At 39.1% G+C, this 25965-nt stretch overlaps 1 protein-coding gene across 1 annotated transcript in view; it reads left to right on the forward strand.

Annotated features, from left to right (window-relative positions):
* The window catches only part of Exoc4 (exocyst complex component 4), an 824181-nt gene that overhangs the window by 666834 nt on the left and 131382 nt on the right, over window positions 1-25965 (forward strand). Inside the window, exon 13 of the mRNA XM_055602012.1 lies at window positions 1494-1649. Coding sequence (XP_055457987.1) covers window positions 1494-1649 — 156 coding nt within the window. The remainder of the gene's footprint in view (window positions 1-1493; window positions 1650-25965) is intronic.

Raw genomic sequence — 25965 nt, forward strand, 5'->3', positions numbered from 1 at the left:
TAGTAGAAGGATAACTATGGACAAATGATGAAATTGCTGACAAGAGAATTTTTTTAAAGTGATATAATAAGTGCCCTCTGTTCTCTGTCAGGTAAGAAGGATATAGAGGTAAGCAGTGAGGGTCAACAAGACAAGTGTTTTAAATGGGCACTGATCAGACACACATTTTTCAGATTGTCAAAGAACTCTGAGGTCTTGCCTGCAATGGGATGATATAAACCTGAGATGGTATCATGCTATAAGATTTTCAAGCATAAGAGTACAAAAGTTACACTGTTGAAAAATGCAAGGAGTTAAAAATGAATAAGGGGCCCCTGTAAGAGTAATGTGAAAGAATCGGGGGGGGGGGGCACTCTACTATCATAATTTTATTCCTCTGACCAGTAATATCAGACATTTCTAGAAAATTTCTAGCAATTAGCCATAGTTCTCCTATTCCAGCTTATTTTAAAATAACCAGTGCAGTATTGTTGCAATATGAAACTGTGGTACCTTTGGTCAGGCTGCAATGAGTCAAGGTTTGTAGGCTTCATCCTCTCTTCTCTATGCTAATTCAACTGTCTATTGGGTCAAAGCATTTTTCTTATAGGTACAAATGCACCATTTGTATTTACTTGAAAATGTATGATATATCTCCATGTGATTCCTAGCACCAATATTCTTGCACTTAGTATGAAAAGCCTCCAGAGACTGGAGACTTTTGGTCATCATCAGAAGAATGTCCAGTTCATTAACATTCCATAAGTAAATGTCACTCTGATGAGAAATTTTAGACCCTTAATGTCAGCAGTAGTGGCAGAAATATTGTAGAAAGAGGCTTTTTAATTAAGTTGAAATTGAACATTTAAGGTGACTTTTCAGGTACATTCTAGTAAGGGCAGTTGTTAGTAGTGAACCTCTGGGCCCTATTAAAGGACTAGATGCCTGTCAGCTCTAGGTCACTAGCCAAAGCTCAGCGGAGTTACTATAATCAAAGATTTTTCCTTGTCTGACATTTGGGGCACACAGGCTTTTTTTTTTTTTATGATGGTGGGTTTGCTTTTAATAGAGGGGTGTCCATCATATGAAAGCTACCTTCAAGTAGAACTAATTGGTAGCATAAACTAACAAAGGTCAGAGTACAGTCTTTTTTAACACTTTTGTCACTTTTCAGGTACTGCTGTTTTGTCATTTAAATAACATTTAAAATATTATTGTCCTAGTTTTTATTTTTTGGTCATTTTTTGAAAAACCCAACCCAAACTTTCTCAAACATTTGATCATAAGCTATTAACAATTATAAAATAGATAACCAAAATTAACAGCTTATGATTACTCAACAAGTTGGAAACTGAGAATGAAATCTGGGAGTGGCATTTCCTGCCAATGTGACTCATGAATGGATATGGCTGCTGTGTTAGGACAGATAGGCATATCGTCTTTTTATGCAGCAAAAGATGAAACCACTCACTGTAAATGATACTAAAATGTTTGTTTCTTTGTGACCATTTCAGGGGCATTGTACAGTCGGAAGAGAAACTTGTCATCAGTGCATCTTGGGCAAAAGATGATGATATCAGCAGACTCTTGAAATCGCTGTCAAACTGGACTAACATGGCTCAGCCCAAACAGCTGAGGCCTAAGAGGGAAGAGGAAGAAGACTTCATAAGGTAAATGCCTACTCTCTAATTTTTGCTAGTCAGAGGGAGGAAAACCCCCTATGTTCAGCAAAGCCTTTCTCAAATGAAATGGTGGTTCTAAAGATCAAGCAGCAATTACTTGAACTTGAAAAATCTGTTGTCATCCCCCACCACCACCTCCTTTCCCATGCAGGTGTGCCTTGGGCTCAAAAGTCAGCAGTATAGGAATTGTATTAAATCTGTTAGACACGTATCTGTCACCCTGCAATAAAGTAAAGCCCAAGTGGATCAAAGACCTCAACATAAAACCAGACACACTAAATCTGTTAGAAGAAAAAGTGGGAAGAGCCTTGACCTCATTGGCATAGGAGACAACTTTCTGAACAAAACACTAATGGCACAGGCTCTAAGATCAACAATCAATAAATGGGACCTCATGAAACTGAAAAGCTTCTGTAAAGCAAAGGACACTGTCATCAGAACAAAACGACAGCCTGCAGATTGGGAAAGGATCTTCACCAACCCTGTGTCTGACAGAGGACTAATATCCATAATATATAAAGAACTCAAGAAGTTAAACAGCAACAACTTCAACAAATCAAGTAATCCAATTAAAAAATGGGATATGGAGCTAAAGAGAGAATTTTTAACAGAGGAATATCGAATGGCAGAGAAACACTTAAAGAAATGCCCAGTGTCCTTAGTTATCTGGGAAATGCAAATCAAAATGATCCTGAGATTCCACCTCACACCCATCAGAATGGCTAAGATCAAAAACTCAAGTGACAATACATGCTGGAGAGGATGTGGAGAAAGGGGAACCCTTCTCCATTGCTGGTGGGAATGTAAACTTGTACAACCACTTTGGAAATCAATATGGTGCTTTCTCAGAAAATTAGGAATAGTGCTACCTCAAGATCCAGCTATACCACTCCTAGGCATATATCCAAAAGATGCTCAACCATACTAGGACATTTGCTCAACTATGTTCATAGCATCTTTATTCATGATAGCCAGAATCTGGAAACAACCTAGATGTCCCTCAACTGAAGAATGGATACAGAATGGATAAAGAATGGATACATTTACACAACGGAATACTACTCAGCAATTAAAAACAAAGACATCATGAAATTTGCAGGCAAATGGATGGAATTAGAAAAGATCATTCTGAGTGAGGCAGTCTAAAAGCAGAATGACACACATGATATATACTCACTTATAAGTGGATATTAGCCATATAATATAGGATAAACATATTAAAATCTATAGTCCTAAAGAAGCTAAACAACAAGGAGGACCCTAGGGAAGAGGCTGAAACCTCATTCAGAAGGATATCAGAAGTAGAAGATAGGGAACAGGACAGGAGCCTTCCAGAGAGGGCCTCTGAAAGACTCCACCCAGCAAGGTATCAAAGGAGATGCTGAGACTCATAGCCAAACTTTGGGCAGAATGCAGGGAATCTTATGGAAGAAGCGGGAGACAGAAAGATCTTGAGGGGACAGGAGCTCCACAAAGAGACCAACAGAGCCAAAAACAAACAAACAAACAAACAAACAAAAACCTGGGCCCAGGGGCCCTGACAAGACTGATATTCCTACTAAGGACCATGCATTAAGAAGACCTTAAGAAGACCTTGATCCCCTTCTCAGATCAAGCCCATAAGCTGTTCACTTTGCAAGTGGGTTCCCTAGTAAGGGGATCAGAGGCTGTCTCTGATATCAGTGGGCGGCTCTTTGATCACCTCTCCCTGGGGGGTGTAGACTTGCCCAGGGCACAAATGATGCACCCAGCCCTGATGAGACCTGGTAGGCTAGGGTCAGATAGAAGGGGAGGAGGACCTCCCCTATCAGTGGACTAGTGGAGGGACGGGGGAGTGAAGAGGGAGGTTGGGTGGGACTGGTAGGAGACGAGAGAGGGCTACAGCCAGGATACAAAGTGAATAAACTATAATAAATAATAATTAAGTAATTTAAAAAAGTCAGCATGAAAGACTTGTAAACCCAATCTGAAGCATTGCCAAGTTGGGCTAAGATGTTTTATATTATACAGGTATAATACAATCATCTTGTTCATTCATTCATTCAGCAAAGCTTTACTGATCCTGTTCCTTTGCATACTAATAGTATGTCTGTATCACAGAATTCCAAGCATATTCTATAGCTTCCATTTAATTCAGACTATATTACCTCCACTGTTTTCTGCTTGTTTTCACAAAAGTAAGGTCTCTCTTTTAACTTTTTCACTCAACATTTGTCTTTGTACATGTGTGTACTTAAGCCATGGAATTTGATGAAGCTGCATGTTTTTACTACATCTGGGTTGCAACCCTGTTTTCACTTAAATGATCATAGAACCGTGTATAATAGATAAATGATGGCAACAATATTTTATCACATTAGAATTAGGTTCATTCTTATTATCTTTTGTTTATCCAAGAGAAGAAATACATGATACAATAAAAGAAAAGAACTTGTAAAAAGCAAAGAGTAAGAGACGACTTAGTAAGGCATAACTAGATGCTATAGAGCAACAGTAATAAAAACGGCATGGTAATGACATAGAAACAGAATGGTGGATCAATGGAACCAAATAGAAGACCCAGAAATAAACCCACACACTTAAGTACACCTGACTTTTGACAAAGAATGGAAATAAAAAAAATATAGCATCTTCAACAAATGGTGCTGGTCTAATTGGATGTCAACATGTAGAAAAATGCAAATAGATCCATACTTATCACCCTGGCCAAGATCAAAAACTCAAGTGACAACACATGCTGGAAAGGATGTGGAGAAAGGGGAACCCTCCTCCACTGCTGGAGAGAATGTAAACTAGCACAACCACTCTGGAAATCAATCTGGCACTTTCTCAGACAACTAGGAATAGCGCTTCCTCAAGATCCAGCCATACCACTCCTAGGCATATATCCAAAAGAGGCTGAATACACAGACATATCCTACACAATAAGGACATTTGCTCAACCATGTTTGTAGCAGCCTTATTTGTAATAGCCAGAAGCTGTAAACAACCCAGATGCCCCTCAACTGAAGAATGGATACAGAAATTGTGGTACATCTACACAATGGAATAGTACTCAGCAATGAAAAAACAAGGAAATCATGAAATTTTCAGGTAAATGGTGGGAACTGGAAAAGATCATCCTAAGTGAGCTATCCCAGAAGCAGAAAGACACACAGGGTATATACTCATTCATATAGACATATCATATAGGATAAACCTACTAAAATCTGTACATCTAAAGAAACTAGTCAAGAGAGAGGACCCTGACTAAAATGCTCAATCTCCATCCCGAAAGGCAAAGAGGATGGACATCAGAAGAAGAAAACAGGAAACAAGTTAGGAACCTGCCACAGAGGGCCTCTGAAAGCCTCTGCCTTACAGACTATCAAAGCAGATGCTGAGACTTATGGCCAACTGTTGGACAGAGTGCATGGAATCTTATATAAGAAGTAGGAAATAGTAAGATCTGGAGAGGAAAGGGACTCCACAAGGAGAGCAACAGAACCAGAAAATTTGAACACAGGGGTCTTTCCAATGTCTCATACTCCAACCAAGTACCGTGCATGGAGATAACCTAGAACCCCTGCACAGATGTAGCCCAAGGCAGTTCAGTGTCCATGTGGCTTCCATAGTAATGGGAACAGGGACTGACTCTGACATGAGCTGATTGGCCTGCTCTTTGATAACCTCCCCCTGAGGGGGGAGCAGCCTTACCAAGCCACAGAGGATGACAATGCAGCCACTCCTGATGAGATCTGATAGACTAAGATCAGAGGAAGGAGAGGGGGACCTCCCCTATCAGTGGACTTGGGGAAGGACAGGTGTGAAGAAGGGGGAAGGAAGGTGGGATTGGCAGGGGAGGAGGGAAGGGTTTATGGGGGGGATACAAAGTGAATAAAGTGTAATTAATAAAAGTTAAAAACTGTAATGGCCATTGTCTTCACTTTCAATTTACGGTCAAACAATAGGTTCATGCCAGAATATAGATTGAAACTGTAGATAATATGGTAGCTTGAATGAGAATGTCCCCCATATACTCAGGTATTTGAATACTTGGTCCTTAGTTGGTGACATTGTTTGGGGAGGTTTAGGAGTTGCAGCCTAAGAGTAGGCTTTACACGCTCACAGCCTTACCCCACAACCAGTTCATTCTCTCTGCTTCATGTTTGTGGTTAAAAATGTGATCTCTCAGCTTCCTACCTCTGCCCTCAAAGACCATTATGAATTCTCCCTCTGGAACCATAAACAAACAAATGGTTCCTTCCATCTTTTGCTTTTGGTCATGGTATTTTATCACAGCAACAGAAAGTAACTAATATATACAGTCTTTACTCTTAAGAAAGTTAACTGTATTTATACCCTGTAGGACTTATTTTCATTGAAAGGTGATAATTTTTTCCTGATATTAGCTCATCTATAGTTATTATTGAAAAGTTGTAGGACACTGTTGATGTGAGATGTATATACATGTCTGTTGGGCATTTGTTAGGACTTAAATTGCTGGATAATAGGGTGTGCAAATTTGTGGGTTCACATTATCAGTTTTCTAAAGTATTCTTAATGAATTGGAAATTGGCTCAGCCATTAAGAACACAAACTGATCTTGCAGAGTACCCAAGTTGTTCTCAGCACCCACAACTGCCTGTGACTCTAGTTCCAGAGGATCTAACATTTTCTTCTGGCCTCTACAGGCATCTATACTCACACATACCCACACACAGAATGCACACATACACATAACTTAAAATAAAATGTCTTAAAAAGAGTAAGAAAAGAAAGTAGGCCTAGAAGGTTATATCCTCACAGTGGCTTATCAGGGTTCCTGTTGGCCTATGTGTCATCAAGACTGGATATCTTCCATCTGCTGATAGAAGTCATTCTAGTATGTGGGCCGAGGCAACTTGAGGTTATTGAATATGAATTTCTCTCAGATGATGCTGAGCAGTTTCCCGTGTACTTTTACATATTTGTTGAACATATTTCTTAATTTTAATAATGTTTTATGTGGTGGTTTTCCTGGTGATCTGTAGGAGTATACCAGATTGTTATTCCTTTGTTACAGAAAAACCATCCTTCTCGCACTTGACAGCTTGCCTTTTTACTCACTCAGCGCCGTCTTTCACTGAGGAGACTGTCTATGGCAATAAGCACAGTTTACTGCTTATTTTAAGAATGGGCATTGTGTGTGAGAATGCTTGCTTATACAAAAGTCATAAAGGAGTGTTCCTTGGAAACTTGGTATAGTGGCGTTTCAGCATCTGAAAAAAAAATCTTAATTTTTAATTTTATTCTCCTGTAACCTAAACCCTCCTCACTAAGATTATATTCTTATGACATTAGTAGTACAAAGTAACTTCATATCTCCCACCACAAGAGATAATGAGTGATTGAAGGATTGACTAAAGCATAAGTAGATATGATCAACTGACCTTAATACAGAAAGCAAGTCCCAAGGTACTAGTCTTTCACAAAATTACTGTCAAATCATCATTTTACCACATTCTCAAGTGGCCTGAGTAAGCACTTTCCTACTTCTCATTACATATATTCATTTAACTGTATTTGTAACCTCAGTAGTTGAATTGCAAGCAATTTCTAGACGGTAATTTCCTTTGCACCAATATTTTAGGTTGCTTCAAATGATCACATGTCTTCATTGTTCCTCAACTTATTTTTATATAAGAACTTCATTGTAATAAATGCTTGAAAATGATTGTTAATCGATGGAAGATTAAGTATTATTTATCTTCCATAGCTCAATGTAAAAGAAAATTTCTTCTATTCTAGAGAGAGAATGCAGAGCCACGAAAGAAGCCTCTCTCTGGCCCCACATTGGCTTTAGAGCTAGAATTAAGGATCCAGCTTTTTTTTTTTTTGAGTTTTTTTCTTTATTAATTATACTTTATTCACTTTGTATCCCCCCCCCCGGTTCCCCCCTGCTCCCGTCCCAATCCCTCCCTTCCTCCACCCTCTGCATGCATGCCCCTCCCCAAGTCCACTGATAGGGAAGGACTTCTTTTCCTACCTTCTGATCCTAGTCAATTAGGTCTCATCAGGAGTGGCTGAGTTGTCTTCTTCTGTGGCCTGGTAATGCTGCTTCCCCCTCAGAGGGAGGTAATTAAAGAGCAGGCCAATCAGTTCATGTCAGAGACAGTCCCTGTTCCTATTACAATGGAACCCACTTGGATACTGAACTGCCATGGGCTACATCTGTGCAGGGGTCTTAGGTTATCTCCATGCATAGTCCTTGGTTGGAGTATCAGTCTCAGGAAAGACCCCTGTGCTCAGATTTTTTGGTTCTGTTGCTCTCCTTGTGAAGTTCCTGTCCTCTCCAGATCTTACTGTTTCCCATTTCTTTCTTAAGATTCCCTGCACTCTGCCCAAAGGTTGCCCATAAATTTCAGCATCTGCATTGATAGTCTGCAGGGCAGAGCCTTTCAGAGGTCCTCTGTGTCAGGCTCCTGACTTGTTCCCTCTTTTCTCCTTCTTCTGATGTCCAGCCTCTTTGCCTTTCTGGATAGGAATTGAGCATTTTAGCCAGAGTCCTCCCTCTTAATTAGTTTCTTTAGGTGTACAGATTTTAGTAGGTTTATCCTATATTTTATGTCTATATGAGTGAGCATATACCGTGTGCATCTTTCTGCTTCTAGGATCCAGCTTTCTTTACTCTTGCTTTGATCATACACTCAGACTTCTCCTCATATTAAACTCACAGAAATAGCCAGTCATACAAATATCTTCACATTTTTTGTCTTAATGAAATATATATCATTATACCCATATAACTACATCAAAATATCCAATTCTCCTGGTGTCCTCCAAAGATCTACCATCAAAATGAGCCCCATTCTAACTCTGTCATCATAGTTTAGTTTTTCATAAATTTGGCCATAGTATATGCTTTATTTTGTTAAACTTTATGCCTGAGAGACTTCTCCATGATTTTGCATGTGGGCATAGTTCGAAAGCAAATTACATTAACTTCATCATGAGAGAAAACATTTTCAGGTCTGTTTTGTTTAGATGTGGTTGGTTCTTTTCTTTTTTTAACCTGACATATTCTTTATCTAGATTAGACAGTGAAACCAAGTAGGAGGGAGACCCTTCACTGCTACACCAGTGTGGCAGGTGACAGAGGCCTGATTTAGCACATTAGAGCACCATATAGCACTGCAGGAGCCAAAAATGTTTCAAAGTCACTCTCCTCCTATAATTAGTTCTTAAAGCTCAGAGGACTATTTGGTGAGCAGATGAATATAGAGTCCAGTGCCCTTTGCATTGAATAAAGGCTATGCTCTCTTCATTATTAAATGAGGTCTTTTCTATTCTTGTTTTTTTTTTCCACTAAAAAAATAAGATGTGTTATTTCCCGGTTTAGCTTTGAATAGAAGGAGAAAAAAATTAGGTCAAGCTAGGGCTTTAATAGGGAAAAAAGAAGCTAATACTCTTTTATTCCCAAAGAAGCTAAAAGCAGGCTCTCTGTCCCATTGTCTTTGCACCTGTCATCATATATACATACATACATACTTACGTATGTATTCTTTGAGATAATAGCTATCTATCCACCGATCAGGGGTCTGCTTGCATTTCAGGGGCTGTAATTAACAGAAAGAAGAAAGAGTTGAAGGAAGTAAAAGAGACAGGACTGGGCTATTTAGGGGTAAGGAAGATCAGGAATGATCATAACCAGATCCCCAATATCTGCTACTCTTTTCATGTATGGCCCTTGAAATTTATGGAATAAAAATCATTTCTCTAGAGCCAACTCTGAAAACTTTAGTGACTGGCAGACCAAGTCTGAGTCTTCAAGTGATAAAGGTCAAACAATAAGTGTGAAACCTACATATTAGTCTTGGATCATAGCAGACTGATGATAAATTATAAAAAATTCTCTAGACCAATATTATAATGAAAACAGTAAAACTTGTCAGTGTCTGGAAGTATATGGCAAAATTATGAGTCTGTAAATGTTATCGTTCCCACTCAACAAGTGAGGAAACTGAGAACGAAACTTCCTCACATACACGGCAATAAGTGACAGAGCTGGGGTGTAAACATAGGTAGTCTGGCCCCCAGATCGCCACTGTGGTCATCCGGGATAAAATCAGATCAAGAATGTACATGTTGGAACTTTTAATTTATTCCCTCATTTTCATTTATTATAATCTTGACTGATAGATTTATTTTGCAACTGTCACAGACACTTAAAATTATGCCACTTTTACTCTATTTTTTATTATTGTGTTTTATAATATATTGCATTTTTGTGTGTTTTCTTCATTCTAATACAAGTGTTAAAACAGTATGTACCTAGATGTGTCTGGGAGGAACAGTGTATTAAACCCAGTACCACCTTTTTAAAACTGTTCCTCTTATTTTTCTCTCAATAATCTCTCTACTCAAAGCAAAGAAAATAGAAATACTCATTGTTGGGAAGAGAAGGAAACTACATAGAAGATAAAATGAAAAAATATTTTAAATTAATTGCTTGAATGTGGGGTAGAAGATGGTGTGGTTCTGAGTAGGGAAGAGACTTAAGGAGAGCCATCACTTGTATTTTATTAACTGAGTTTTCTAGATACTAACCTTCACACTTCATCTGCAGGATAAGGTGATGGATGCATTCACTGTCAAGTTTTTGTTTTTAAATTATGTATGAAATTTTGTAGGTAAGATAATTAAAGAGCAGGAAAATATTATTTCACTTGGCAGTGATTGATTATAATAATTTCTAAGTTTTTATTCGGTTTGAGTTCTATACTATTGTTTAATTTAAAGAGTCTCAACAAAAGCATACAGCAAGTTGGCACTTTTGTCTTCCTTCTGTGGAATCCTCAAAGCTTACAGTATATCCTTAATAAATGTTATATAAATGAAACTGACTTTTAAACTGGGAAAGTCAGCCTGTCTTCAAATAATAAGCGCACATTAGGAAGCTGAGGAATGCCACCAACTGAGGAAACTGGTCTCCCTGGAAGTCCACAGGCCTGAGTGAGTTCTGATCCTCAGCCCTGCCTGCCAATTAATGTCTGCTTTGTTTTCTTTTCTTTTCTTTTGTTTTTCTTTGGTTCTTTTTAATTTTTAAATTTTTTATTTATTACAATTTATTCACTTTGTATTCCAGCTGTAGCCCCCTCCCTCAGTCCCTTCCAGTCCCACCCTCTCTCCCTCTTCTCCTCCCATAACCCATCCCCAGTCCACTGATGGACCCCTTCAATCTGACCCTAGCTTAGGAGGTCTCATCAGGACTGTCTGCATTGTCTTTCTCTGTGGCCTGGTAAGGCTGCCCCCCTCTCAGGGAGAGGTGATCAAAGAACCAGCCACTGAGCTCATGTCAGAGACAGCCTCTGTACCCCTTATTAGCAAACCTACTTGGAGACTGAGCTGCCATGGGCTACATCTGTGTCAGTTTCTAGGTTATCTCCATGAATGGTCCTTGTTTAGAGTATCAGTTTCACAAAAGACCCCTGTGCCCAGATTTTTTGGTTCTGTTGCTCTCCTTGTGAAGCTCCTGTCCCCTCCAGGTGTTTCTATCTCCCCCTTCTTTCATAAGATTCCCTAAACTCTGCCCAAAGTTTAGCTATGAGTCTCAGCATGTGTTTTGATACCCTGCTGTGTAGAGTCTTTCAGAGGCCCTCTGTGATAGGCTCTAACAGAGGGCTAATATCCAGAATATATAAAGAACTTAAGTTAAATAACAACAAATCAAGTAACCCAATTTTAAAAATGGGGTACAGAGCTAAACAGAGAATTCTCAATAGAGGAACATCAAATGGCAGAGAAACACTTAAAGAAATGTTCAACATCCTTAGTCATCAGGGAAATGCAAATAAACATAACCCTGAGATTTCACCTTACACCCGTCTGACTGGCTAAGATCAAATCTCAAGTGACAACACATGCTGGAGAGGATGTAGAGAAAGAGGAACCCTACTCCATTGCTGGTGGGAATATAAACTTGTACAACCACTTTGGAAATCAATACGGTGCTTCCTCAGACAGCTAGGAATAGTGCTACCTCTAGATCCAGCTATACACTCCTAGGCCTATATCCAAAAGATGCTCAAGTATACAAGAAGACATTTGCTCAACCATGTTCATAACAGCTTTATTTGTAATCTCCAGAGGATGGAAACAACCCAGATGTCCCTCAGTTGAGGAATGGATGCATTTATACAACGGAATACTACTCGGCATTTAAAACCAAGGAAATCATGAAATTTGCAGGCAAATGGTGGGATCTAGAAAAGATCAACCTGAGTGAGGTATCCCAGAAGCAGAAAGATGCACACAGTATATACTCACTTATAAGTGGATATCCTCTACATGATATAGGATAATCATACTTTGGTTCTTTCTTATCCCTGATTAGTTTTTTTCATGTGGCTTGGGCTAGACAATTGTGAAAGAAGTAGAAACATAACAAGGCTAGAAATATATTCAGATATAGAAACAATATTAATAAAGTAGAACATTTACAATTTTCTGAGAAGTTGCACTTGAAATTTTAAAAGGTCCAACATAATGTAAAAAATGTACATTTATAAATGTAAGCAACACTGTTGAAAGGTCTCAGTGAGCTGCAGCTGCTGGGAAAATCTACAGATAAATCCGAAGGAACAAAGAGGTGATACAGTGGGGAAAGACTTCAACTATCTCACTTATAGTTCTGTAGAATGCAGACACTTGCCTCACTATCTCTAGATTCTTAATATGACTTTTAAAAGGCAATTAGAAAAGGAAAGATGAACCAGACATATGAATATATCAAGTAAGTGCAAGGGTAGAAAATGCTTTGCTAAAAATCTTTCATCCCTCAATTAAATATGAGGTGGAACACGGTCAAACAAGTCAGGGTAAAAAGTAGACTTAAGTCTCAAAATTAAACAAAAGAGACAGGCCATTAACCAGAAACTCAGCTAGAAACATACAGTGTTCAAAATGATTGAATTCAATGCTTTATTCTTATATCAAAACTCCTGTTAGTAAAAAACTGGCAATAAAATAAAATTTCCCATACAGGTTGTAAAGTGTTAGTCTTTCTAGACAATTACTTGAGGTTTACAATTTTATTAATATCATTTTTAAAGCACTAATTCATTATTTACTGTGTTTTTATTTTGTTTCGGGGGAATTATTTAATAAGTTTCATTTAGGTGTTAATTTAACACTATTCTCTTTCTCTCGTTTGAAGTCTTGATAAAAGATTTTAAAAAATGACCTTCTAATGTAGCCTGTGTTGGTAATGATGATGGGTAGGATGCCTGTGATGGAGTCTGAGCAGGTGAGCCAGGCAAGGGACCAGCAATGAGACTGCAGGTTGACTTTCCCTGCCAGGAGATAAAGGACCACTTGCCTGCTTACCTTTTCTTTTCCTGCCATGTTCTTTCACCCTTCTGTGTTGATCATCTCCAGCTTTCCTTCTTGGCATGGCCTCTAATCACCCCACTGTACTTTTTCCCCTCCTATGCCTGCCCAGCTCAGCTTTCTAGATTCAAGTTTCAACACTGCTCCTCAAGAACTGCCTTCTGTTTCATAAGCCTCCCATTTAGACCTGAACTAAAAGTCAGTGACGGCATCACAGATGTTCTAAGTTAGCAGATAGGGTGTCACAGACATGAGCAGTGAGCAGACGTCACAGAGCGTCAGCATTACAGCTGTGAGCAGTGAACAGACAGGGTGTCACAGATGTGAGTGGTATGCAGATTCTAGTGTTGTGAGTGGTGTTAGAGGAAAAGTGATGTAAACACACAAAGAACAAAACTCAAAGACATTAGGGAGGGAAAATGTAACTGGGACCCAGCCTGGTCAGAATGAAATGTCTGAAGTCTGTACCCCAAAATTAACAGTTTGAACAGATTATTTAGTGACACATCACTAGAAGAATTTGAAGAAGTAAAGTTTAAACCATGTGTGTGAGTTTTTCTGGAACACAAAACTGAAGCTGAGGAGGGGGGGAGAAAAGAGGTCAGTGTACATTATACTACATCTTTAGCCATGCTAACTATTACTATAAAATTTTACCTGTTTAAATGTTTTTCTTTATCCATTCTCAGCCACTGTTACTGTTTACTGCCAGTTCACTGATTTTTCACAAATACACACTCTAATATTTTTAACCCTGGGGGAAAAATCATTTTACTTCACCTTTATTTTTCTCTCAGTTTTATGTCTGTATCCTCTTTTCTCTGTAATTTCACATAGTCACAGATGTTCCAATCTCTCCCTCTCTTTCCCCACCTTTCTCAACCCATATCTTCCTCTATTCTGAATGCTGCTCAGAACATTGGACCCAACCCATAGGATTGGATTCTGTTCTAGCTTCCAATCAATTTTAAGTGTCTGTGTTACAGAAAAACTTAAGTTCTTCCAAAGGAAACTGCACGATAACTAGAGGGAAGAATCACAACTGTCAGTTCAATGGAATTTTCAGAGGAGGGTGTGCGATGCTTACCAACATCAGTTTTTAAACCTGTAGTCGTTTCTACGGTTGAAAGACAGGGTATATTATGCTTAATTCATAGTTATTATTACAGCATGTCATTTGGGGAAACTGATGCTATCTGTCTGAGTGAGTGACATTCAGTGTCTCCTGGCAGAAACCAATATGTATATATATATATATATATATATATATATATATATATATATATATCCTTGTCCCAAGATAAGAGAACTTGTGAATGCACTGTTGAGCCAGTGCACTAAAGTAACACACTGTTGGCTGTTATATTTTTGCTTATTGAGACCTGAGGTTTTTTTCATAAAAGTTGTCAGTCTACTCATGGCTACATCCATGTATTCTACCAAAAAAAGAGATATAGAGAATTTGGAGTTAAACCTGAGATGAGCCTGTGATCCTGCCCTACTCTGCCCCTGTTCAAATCCTTCCATTTATGTGTTACCAGCATATGTGCCTACAGTGTATAGGCTGGGTATTTGGGATTTTTTCAGTGATTGTAAATATATGTATTTATTCATTTAAACTAGCATATCAGAGAGGAACAGGAGCATGAGGAAGAACAGTTAAAGGGGACTTAAAGAACACTAATACAGGGCCTGGGGTATTGCTCTGTTGATAGAGTGCACAGACTAATGGAGTATGATGGTGCACACTTAAGAGTCCATCACTCAAGAGGTAGAGGCAGGAGAGTTAGCTACATAGTAAGTTTGAGGCTAACAAGAGACACATGAACTCTGCCTCAAAAGAAGAAGAAACAAACACACACACTTTAAAAATATGGGTTATCATATACTCAGATGAAGCCAGCAGGAACTGGTGTGCAGCGTGGGGCTACAGTTGATAATACTCTACTGTGTTGGGAACTTTTACTGCAAGCATAGATTATAGAGCTCCTAATTATCTCATATGAGATAATAGTTATGTTTAATCTCTTAAATATGTAATAAAATGTTTGAAAACTTTTTTTATCAAAAAAAACCTAGAAGGTCTAGCATTTTTTAGGTTTTTCATGTGTAGTTTGTAATGAACTAGAATATACCTCACAGAAGTAAGTAGCCATATTGTTGTGGTTGTTCTGTCACATTTTGAACATAATTTACTCCACTTTACTACTTAGGGCTCCATTTTCAGTGTGTTCACATTTACAGCCCATTTTGTATAAAGATGCATCATTTACTCTATGCATCAGAAGGATATTCTTGATAGAGTCATCTCATTTTTTAACATTTGGTTGGCTCTTAGATGATTACTATGCTCTGTTGAAGTCTCCAGTTCAACACTTCCACAAAAACAGCAGAAACTACCTAGAATAGGTTTGAAACCATCCAGTTCCAAGATCAAATTGAATTCTACATTGATGACAAAGGTGTGTGTTTCTGACCAGAGTTCTTAGTGTTATCATTGTTTCCACGTTGTTGTTTGAGTGACACACATTAAATTGGCTAGACATAGCTGTTAAAGGTTTACTGAAAAACGCAGATCTCTGTCTTCGTCTATTACTTGTTACACAAGCAATGGCATCCAGAGACTGGGAATTGGAGGAGTCTTTAAGAATATAGTACAAAGACCTGTGACGTAACAGTCTGTACTGCAGTTTTACATTTACAGTGGGAAATTTGGCAAGGTGTCCCACTTTTGTAGTCCTAGCACTTACATAGAGAGGATGCCACAGGGTTAAGGCCAGCATTATCTACAGAGACCTCCTGGCCAGTTTGGGTTACATAGGGAGACCCTGTTTCAAAAAATAAAATTGGAAACTAACCAGAAATTTTTAAAGTAACTCTTTAATCTATCGCATATATTGTTAGTAATATAGGCCAAAGAACAAAAGTTGCACTGCTGGGGAAGAAAATAGCAGCTTAAAATAAAACTAATTGCAGAGAACTTTTACAGAATTCCTTGCATAGAATTTCTGCAGGGCTGAGTCAAATAGGAATAGGGATTTTTAACATAATGCATCTCCTATAATAATGTACTTGAACTTATCACAAAGTTACCTACCTTGACCTGTAATTAAAATCTCAGCTTCTAATTGGAAACCAGGATCTTTGAACTTCGTGTTTTGCTGCCAACTCACTCTATAAAATATGCTGCTTTTGTGTCCTCTGGATAGCAAGCCCACATGGTGGCAAGGATGTCCTTAGCATAACAGTGCCTACACTTTAATGTCTGGACATTTGCTCTAGAGCTTAGTAACCCTGGCCTTTTTTTTTTTTTTTTTTTTTTTTTTTTTTACCTTGAAAAATCTCAGTTGTGTACAATAATTTCTTTGCTCATCTCCAGTGAGAACACAACATGTGAACCATCTCAACATGCTGTACAAGGACAGAAAGAAAACTGAGGAAAGAAAATGTGCATGCATGCCATCATGGATTGAACCTGTTGAAACATTTTCCACATTTACCATGACAGCATTGTTTAGGAGTGTTTTGTTTTGTTTTGTTTTATCTCTGAGTCTGAAAGGAAAGGGGCAGAAATTGTATGAAGGAATTTTGTTTACTTTAGTAATGTTGAGATTTTTATCTAAGGACATTAACTTCTCACCATATATATAATCTTCAACTGTTTTTGGTTGTCGCTCTTTGACAACCAAACCAAAGATCAATGGGAAACCCTTGTGGAAATGCATCTCTCTCTTTCCCTGAGCACAGCCAGGAAAGTTCCTTCTTCTCTGAGGACCATGTAGTTAGGCTTGGTGTATCACATAATCCAGAATAGTCTCCCCCTCTCATGGTCTTCAACCTTCTTAACCTCATCTGTAAATTTCTATGTCCTAGTTTGCCTTTTTTTAATGTTGCCCTTTTTTAAATAAATTTTTATATTAATTACAGTTTATTTGCTTTGTATACCAGCTGTAGTCTCCTCCCTCATTCCCTTCCAACCCCAACCTCCCTCCCTCATCTCCTTCTTGCCCCTCTCTAAGTCCACTGATAGGGGAGGTCCTCCTCCCCTTCCATATGACCTTAGCTTATCAGGTCTCATCAGGACTGGCTTCAATGTCCTCTTCTGTGGCCTAGCAAGGCTGCTCCTCCCTTGGCAGGGGGGGAGGGAGGTCAAAGAGCCCGCTAATGAGTTCATGTCAGAAACAGTCCCTGTTCCCCTTACTGGGGAAACCCACTTGGATGCTGATTCTCCAACCAAGGACCATGCATGGGTATAACCTAGAACTCCTGCTCAGACATAGCCCTAGTTTGCTTTTTAAAGCTATGATAACACCATGACCAAAGCAATTTGGATGAAATTTTGTCTTATAACAGCAAAACTAAGTCCATCACTGAGGGAAGGTAGGGCTGGAACTAGAGCAGGACATGACCCTGGAGGCAGGAACTAAAGCAGAGGCCATGGAGGAACACTGCTTGACAGCTTGCTCCCCAAGGCTTGCTCAGCCAGCTCTGTGTATCTCCTAGGACCACCTGCACAGTGGCTGGCCCCTCCAACATCAATCATTAATCAAGAAAATTTCCCCCGGAGACTTGCAGTCTCTTAGAGGCAATTTCTCAATGGAAGTTTCCTCTTCCCAGATGACTTTTGCTTATGTGAAGTTGACAATAGGAAGGAAGGAAGGAAGGAAGGAAGGAAGGAAGGAAGGAAGGAAGGAGAAAAAGAAATTAAGAAAGAAAAGAAAGAAGAAAGAAAGAAGAAAAGAAAGAAAAAGAAAGACCTAACCAGTACATTGTTTACATTTCAAGCAACACAGGTACAGTCCCTGAAGGTAGGGCATAGCATCTCTTTCCATGGCCGTTGTTCATTCAAACATATAATCTATATCAGTGCTTCTCAATCATTCTAATACTGTGATCCTTTAATACAGTTTTTCATGCTGTAGTCATTTTGACCCCCAAGCATAAAATTATTGTCATTGCTCCTTAATAACTGCATTTTGCTACTGTTGTGAATCATATTGTAAATATCTGTGTCTTAGGCAACCCTTGTGAAAGGGTCATCCAACCCACAAAGGAGGTCGAAACCCACAGGTTGAAAACCACTGGTCTGTGCTCATACTTCCTTACTCATCATCCAAAAAGTATCACCTCTATCATTTTAAAACAGTAAGCCAGTCAAGATTCCCACATTTAGTCCCCACTAACCTGCCCGGGGTGAGAATCCAGGCCAGAAGTCAGGTAGAGGTTTGTATTTATCTAACAGTTGCTTTGTGACTGTCTTCTACATGAACGGTTCAGTCAGAAGCACCACACAGATGATAGTTTTGGCTTCCCACTGTGTCACCTCACCTGAAGCCCAGCTGTGCTGTGTTTGGCAGCCATTTGGTTAAGGTGATGACTGTCAGGTCACACCTTTATAAAGGTGCTCTAACTTCCTTTGCTTATTAGTTAGGTGAGACCCCCAAACCCTGAGGTTCTCCTCTTTCCTGACAACCACTCACTGGTAGTTTCTATAGCCATTGATAAATTTTGTCTGAAACTTCATTGAGATTCTTCTGTGAAGAACATGGTCTTCACTTCCCTTTCCTCCTTTTCTCCTTCCTCTTTCTCTCATACACTTACTATGTTGTAGGCATGCATTTTTGAACATTCATTATATTATTATCATGACTGTCTTCTCTTTTGTTTCTACTGAAATATGTACAGTAAAATGCAGCTGACCTTAGTGTTCAGTTGATGAGTTTTGACAAATTTACACACACACTCTATACTCCAATGAGTATGTTAAACTCATCCATTACTCCAAGAAAGATTCTTTGCCCGTTTCCTCATTGGTGGTCTCCACAGTTCTGATACTTTCACCATAAATTAGTTTTGCCTATTCTAGAATTTCATAATAGACTCATTCTGAGCATACTCTTTTATGTCTTTTGTTTCACTCGTCTTACTCTCTTGAGCTTGTCATTGTTTCTTAGAACACAGTCCAGTTGTAGAGTCATTTGAGGAGATTTCTGAATGCTTGTGAAAACATTTGCCCAGCCCTCCCAGGTGTACTGGATGGAGAGTTTACTTGAGATTGCTAAGTATTGCTTGCTGTTGTTAGTCAGTTATGGCTTTCTGGAAAAACATGCTTTAGCCATATGTGTCTTGTCCTTGTGATTATATGCAGCTTTAACTCATGAGAACTTTACTCGTGTGACCTTCCTTAACTCAGAGTATAAATTGTCTGGGGCCCTGAATAAAGTTAGCCATTACATGAGACTAGTCTGCCTGATTTATCAGCTCCATTCTCCCAGATTCACCACCTCTAGAATGGTAACAATTTCTCTCATTAGTACGTTGTGGTTGAGTTGTATTCTGTTGTATGGATATAATGTAGCTTTTCCCCCACAATTCTATTAACAGGCATTTGAGTTGTGTCCAGTGTCAGTCCGTCATAACTAAAATTTCTATTAGTGGTGCTGTCTTGCTCATTTCTTATAGAAATCTTTTGGTCTTCACATGCCTTTATTCTTTTAGATAATTACATGGAAGAAAAGTGGCTGGATCATAGAGTCAGTACATATTCAACGTTATATGAAATTGCCAAAAGCAACATTATTTCACTTTCTTGCCAGGATTTTATGTTTTTTTATTACTGTAAGAGTTTACATAAAACTAGTATTATTTTTTTCTTTAAGTGCTTGATAAGATTCTATAGTGAAGCCATCTGTTCTTTTTTCCTTTGGAGAACCTTTAGTTACTATTTTTATCTCCTCAATGTGTGTGCATATGTATATATTTGTAGATCCTATGATTTCTGAATCCCTTTTATAAATTAAACATTTCAGGGAATTTATTCATTTCTTTGATCAGTTACTGAAGTCAAGAACCTGGGACAGATTCAAATATTCCCATGTATCCTTCTAATGTCTTTAGGATCTGTGGCAGTAGCCCCATTTAATTTCTGATTTTAGTAGTATGTGTTCCTCACTTTTTTATTTAGCAGTTTACTTAGGGCAAAAGTTGTCCATCTCCTTTTGAAAAAGTGTACATACTTAACATTTTTGGCTCTGTAAGCCATTTAGTCTCATCTTCATCTGCTTCACTCTGCTATCGTATTATGGAAACAACCATAGTCCACAACACACAGATAATGAGAGCAGCTGTGTTCCTCTAATATTTTATTTAAATATATAGACAGTGGGTGTGATTTCACTGTAGATATTAATACCAAACTCTGTTTTTATCAGCTTATGAAGCACTGAGGATTTTATTTTATCAAATTTTACAAAGAATCTTTTTTGTTGTTTCATTAACTCTACTGATTAGATTTTTCAATCCTCTAACTTTTGCTCTCTGCTAACTTTCGGTTACTCTTTGTACAGCACTGTGATGTAGTACCTAAGGTGAAAGCTGGCATCACTGATACTGTTTTTGTTTTGTGGTTGTTGCTGTTTTTCTCCTTTCTGATGTGAGCATTTACAATCTTACATTCCTCTGTAAGTTCTGCTTTAGCTGTGTCCCATACATGTTGACATATTGCATTTTCGTTATCATTCAGTTCAAAGTATTTTCTCTATCCCTGGTGATTTTCTTTGTAAGCGGAGACTGCTTAGAAGTATCATCCTTAGACTTCAAATATGCAGTGATATCCCAGATACACTTTGTTATTGATTTATTATATGATTCTTTTACGGTCAGATGATACACTCTGAAATGCGTTCATTTCCTTTAAATATATTATACTTGTCATAACGGCCTAGAATGTCATCTACCTGTATCAGTCTCCAAGGTATTATTGTAATGGATTTATATTCCTCCCTACTTAGGTGGTATATTCCATAATTATTAATTAAGAGATGTATGTAAAGATACTCATATATATGTATAGTGCAAATAAATGTACATACATATAGGCACACAGAGAGACATGCATACTTGTTTGCATTGTAGTCTAGATAATGTTGCCACATGGTAAGCTAGGGTGGCTACTTCCTTGCTTTCCTTCTCTCAAGCATCACAGTTTGTGTTGCCTGTTGTGATGAGGTCAGCCTAAGTTATATAGCAAGAGCCTACCAAATAAATAAATAAATATTGTACATACAGTGTTTTTAGCAACATCATAATTAAAGCTAGAAATCACCCACATACATCCACATGGTGAATAGATGAACTGATATATCAGATGTTATATTCTCATTTGCTAATGTGAGAACATTAAAGTACTGCTACATCCTTGAATATGGATGAATTCTGTAAATATGCAAAATGAAAGAAAGTAACCTTGGATATGAGTAGAAATTACACATGAATCTCCAAAATGAGGAAATCCATAGAGACAGAAAGTAAATTCTTACTTACTTAAAGATGGGGAGCTAAATGTGAAATTTAAAAGTGTACAGAACAGTCTCTGTATCTGTTGTACTCATAATCTCGAGCACTGTAGAATCGTTCATAGTCACCCCTGTATCGATCATAGAAATTACGGTAGCCCCCTCTGTTTCCAGACTGCCCCCAGTACTGCTGCCCGTAGGCCCGGTTGTCGTAGCCTCGGCGCTGCCCGCCCACATAGCCTTGGCCTCGGCTTCGGTTCTGCCGGTTTCTCTTGTTGCGGTTGTTTCGGCGGTTTGTCCGCTTTTCAGAGGGGGGCAACAGCTTCCTTGCTTCCTCCTTACAGACAATACAACCGGGATTGGCAGAATTACTACTACCACCACCAACAGGACAGAGACCGATACTACAGGAATTACTACGGTTACCAAGGGTATCGGTGAAGCCTCTGCTGTTTTCGCCTGTCAGCCATGAAGCTGAGTCTCTGGGGGTGCCAGGCACCCCCCCCAAAAAAAAAAAAACCACAACCAAGGAAAACAGGGGCTGTCGGGGTTGGGCTGAGCTGCCGGGGAGGGGTGGTTGGGGGGAGGGTGTGCAAGCAGGGGTTGGGGAGGGGGGAAGTGGAAACAAACAAAACTGTACATTTTTTTTTAAAGTTTGTTGAAAAGAATATTGTCTTATTCTATAAAACATTTCAAACCTAGTTAGGTTATTTGTAATCAAAAAACATTTGCACAGAAAGCAGCACTTACGGCTGCCTGTTCTGTACCCTGCAGCTGGATAGGAAAATAACTAAAAATGGCACCCTCCAACATTCTAAGACAGCTGGACTGGTAGCCCAGTAAGAGAGAGTGGGAGAAGGGGAACAACATGAGAGAACTCTGCATAGCAGGCAGGAGTGGGGACAGAGGAGATAGGAGCAGGGGCAGAGGGAGTGTGACCAGGGCAGTGGAAATAAACAATTGGCTCTTTATCAAAAAAAAAAAAAAAAAAAGTGTACAGAACATTGTAATCACTAAATCAAGTGCTTTGTGTCCAGTAGACAAGATGATTTAATGGCACAGAGGGACAGGTTGGCATCCCTACCCACCCATGCCCTCACTCCAACCACGGTGAATTTTGGGCTATTTCCCCTGATGAATACAATCCCCAAAACTCTGTTATTTCTTTAACTGGAAAAAATATAATAAAATGAATATTCATTTCTCATTCTACAGCAAAAGGCAAGAAGAAAAAAAAAACGCTGTTGGTGCACTTTTCCCACATGTGACTTGATTCTGAAGAACACACCAAGGCCTCGAATACCATGTCCCAGTTCAGTCTTTGTACTCTGCATAGCTCATCTAGCCAGTCAAAAGTATTGTGAGCACTTGTGTGTGTGAGAGAGAGAGAGAGAGGGAGAGAGACAGGGTCAGAGATACAGAGAGAGAGAGAGTGACAGAGAAAAGAGAAAGACCAGGCATGTGTGCCTGTGGAAACCACGGGTTGACATCAAGTGTCTCCACTAATGTTTTCCACTTGATTTGAGGGGGTAGGCTCTCACAAAGCTTCCCAGTCCTGCTACACTGTCTGACCAGCAAGCCCCCGGGATCCTTATGTGTATGCATCACTAGATGTGTGCAGGCATATGTTGCTCTGTCCACCTGTTTTATATGAATGCTGGAGATCTGAACTCAGGTCCATGCCTACACAGCAAGCCCTCTACCAGATTAGCCATCTCCTCAGCCCCTACTGTGATTTTTTTAAAGTGAAGAACAACGAGTGGGGAAAGCAAAAAGAAAATTATTGTAACCATTGAAAAGAGAGACAGATATCTAGACAGGAGTAATTATTTGCTAAAAATAAAAGTTAGCTCCTAAGATCAAAAAGAAGGAGAGGAGGACCTCCCCTATCAGTGGACTTGGGGAGGGGCATGCATGCAGAAAGGTGAGGGAGGGTGGGATCAGGAGGGGAGGAGGGAGGGACTTATGGGGGGATACAAAATGAATAAAGTGTAATTAATAAAAGTTAAATAAAAAAATTTTAAAAAGTTAGCTCCTTACATGATTATATATTAGGAAACACACACATGCATGAAAATTGTTAAAGGATAGACTTGGAGAAAAATAATATTATAATCAAGGTAACTGAACTATTCTGTTACTTTCTGTGTATGAGGGTTTGGTGAGATGATTTTAGGAAAACAATTTTTGAAAACCTGACTAAAAAACCATCAGTAATAATCTATCCCCATAATTTTTGACTAGGACAAATTAGCACTTTGAAAAGGTGGAAGACTGAGCAGTTATAAAGAGCGGAAGTACTAAAACAGAGCCATCATTGTCACATTTTATAAGAACCAGTCAGTAGTTTTAGGAATCTAGGCAGGTGACCTGGCCTCCTATAACTTTCATCAGTTTAAGCTCTACCAGATAATTCCTCCGTGATTTTTTTTAACTTTTATTTTTATTGATTACACTTTATTCACTTTGTATCCCCCCCGTAGCTCCCTCCTTCCTCCCCTCCCAGTCCCTCCTCCTTCTCTACCCATGCCCCTACCCCAGTCCACTGATAGGGGAGGTCTTCCTCTCCTTCCTTCTGATCCTAGCCTATCAGATCTCATCAGGAGTGACTACATTGTCTTCCTCTGTGTCCTGGTAAGGCTGCTCCCCCATCAGGGGGAGGTGATCAAAAAGCAAGCCAATCAATTCATGTCAGAGACAGTCCCTGTTCCCATTACTATGGAACCCACTTGGACACTGAACTGCCTTGGGCTACCTCTGTGCAGGGGTTCTAGGTTATCTCCATGAGTGGGCCTTGGTTGGAGTATCAGTCTCAGAAAAGACCCCTGGGCCCAGATTTCTTGGTTCTGTTGCTCTCCTTTTGGAGCTCCTGTCCTCCAGGTCTTACTATTTCTCACTTCTTTCATAAGATTCCCTGCACTCTGCCCAAAGGTTGCCCATAAGTCTCAGCATCTGCTTTGATACCCTGCAGGATAGAGCCTTTCAAAGGCCCTCTGTGGCAGGCTCCTGTCCTGTGCCCTATTTTTTCCCTCTTCTGATATCCATCCTCTTTGCCTTTCTGAATGGAGATTGAGCGTCTTAGCCAGAGTCCTCCTTCTTGATCAGTTTCTTTAGGTGTACAGATTTTAATATATTCATCCCATATTATATGTCTAATATCCACTTATGAGGAGCATATACCGTGTGTGTCTTTCTGCTTCTGGCTACCTCACTCAGAATGATCTTTTCCAGTTCCCACCATTTACCTGCAAATTTTATGATTTCCTTGTTTTAAATTACTGAGTAGTAGTCCATTGTGTAGATGTACCACAATTTCTGTATCCATTCTTCAGTTGAGAGGCATCTGGGTTGTTTACAGCTTCTGACTATTGCAAATAAAGCTGCTACACACATGGTTGAACAAATTTTCTTGTTGTATACTTGAGCATCTTTTGGATATAGGCCTAGGAGTGGTATAGCTGGATCTTGAGGAAGCGCTATTCCTAATTGTCTGAGAAAGTGCCAGATTGATTTCTAGAGTGGTTGTACAAGTTTACATTCCCACAAGCAGTGGAGGAGGGTTCCCCTTTCTCCACATCCTCTCCAGCATGTGTTGTCACTTGAGTTTTTATCTTAACCATTCTGATGGGTGTAAGGTGAAATATCAGGATTGTTTTGATTTGCATTTCTCTGATGACTAAGGACATTGAACATTAAGTGTTTTTCGGCCATTCAATATTCCTCTATTGAGAATTCTCTATTTAGCTCTATTCTATTCCCCATTTTTTAATTGGATTACTTGATTTGTTGCTGTTTAGCTTCTTGAATTCTTTATATATTCTGGATATTAGCCCTCTGTCAGATATAGGGTTGGTGAAGATCCTTTCCCAATCTGTAGACAGTCATTTTGTTCTGATGATATGTCCTTTGCTTTACAGAAGCTTTTCAGTTTCTTGAGGTCCCATTTATTCAGCAGTCAAAGTATCACTATTTGCAGATGATATGATAGTATACCTGAGTGACCCCAAAAATTCTACCCGGGAACTCCTACAGCTGATAAACACCTTCAGCAAAGTGGCTAGATACAAAATCAACTCAAAAAAATAAGTAGCCCTCCTGTATACAAAAAAAAAAAACAAAAGGGCTGAGAAAGAAATTAGGGAAACAGCACTCTTCACAATAGCCACAAAGGACATAAAGTACCTTGGTGTGACTATAACAAAGCAAGTCAAAAATTGTATGAAAAAAAATTTCCAGTCTCTGAAGAAAAACTTAGAAGAAGATCTCAGAAGATGGAAAGATCTCCCATGCTCATGGCTTGGCAGGAGTAACATAGTAAAAATGGCCATCTTACCAAAAGCAATCTACAGATTCAATGCAATCCCCATCAAATTATCAACACAATTCCTTACAGACCTTGAAACTTCATATGGAATAACAAGAAACCCAGAATTGTTAAAACAATCCTCCACAATAAAAGATCTTCTGGAGGTATCTCCAATTTGATCTCAGGCTGAACTATGGAGCAATGGTACTAAAAACTGCATGCCACTGGCATAGAAACAGAATGGTGGATCAATGGAATCGAATAGAACACTCTGAAATAAACCCACACACTTAGGGACACCTGATCTTTGACAAAGATGCCAAAACCGTACAATGGAAAAGAGAGCATCTTCAAC

Source organism: Psammomys obesus, unplaced genomic scaffold (genome assembly GCF_907164565.1).
Source record: "Psammomys obesus unplaced genomic scaffold, mPsaObe1.curated_primary_1811, whole genome shotgun sequence".
In the NCBI taxonomy this organism is placed as follows: Eukaryota; Metazoa; Chordata; class Mammalia; order Rodentia; family Muridae; genus Psammomys; species Psammomys obesus.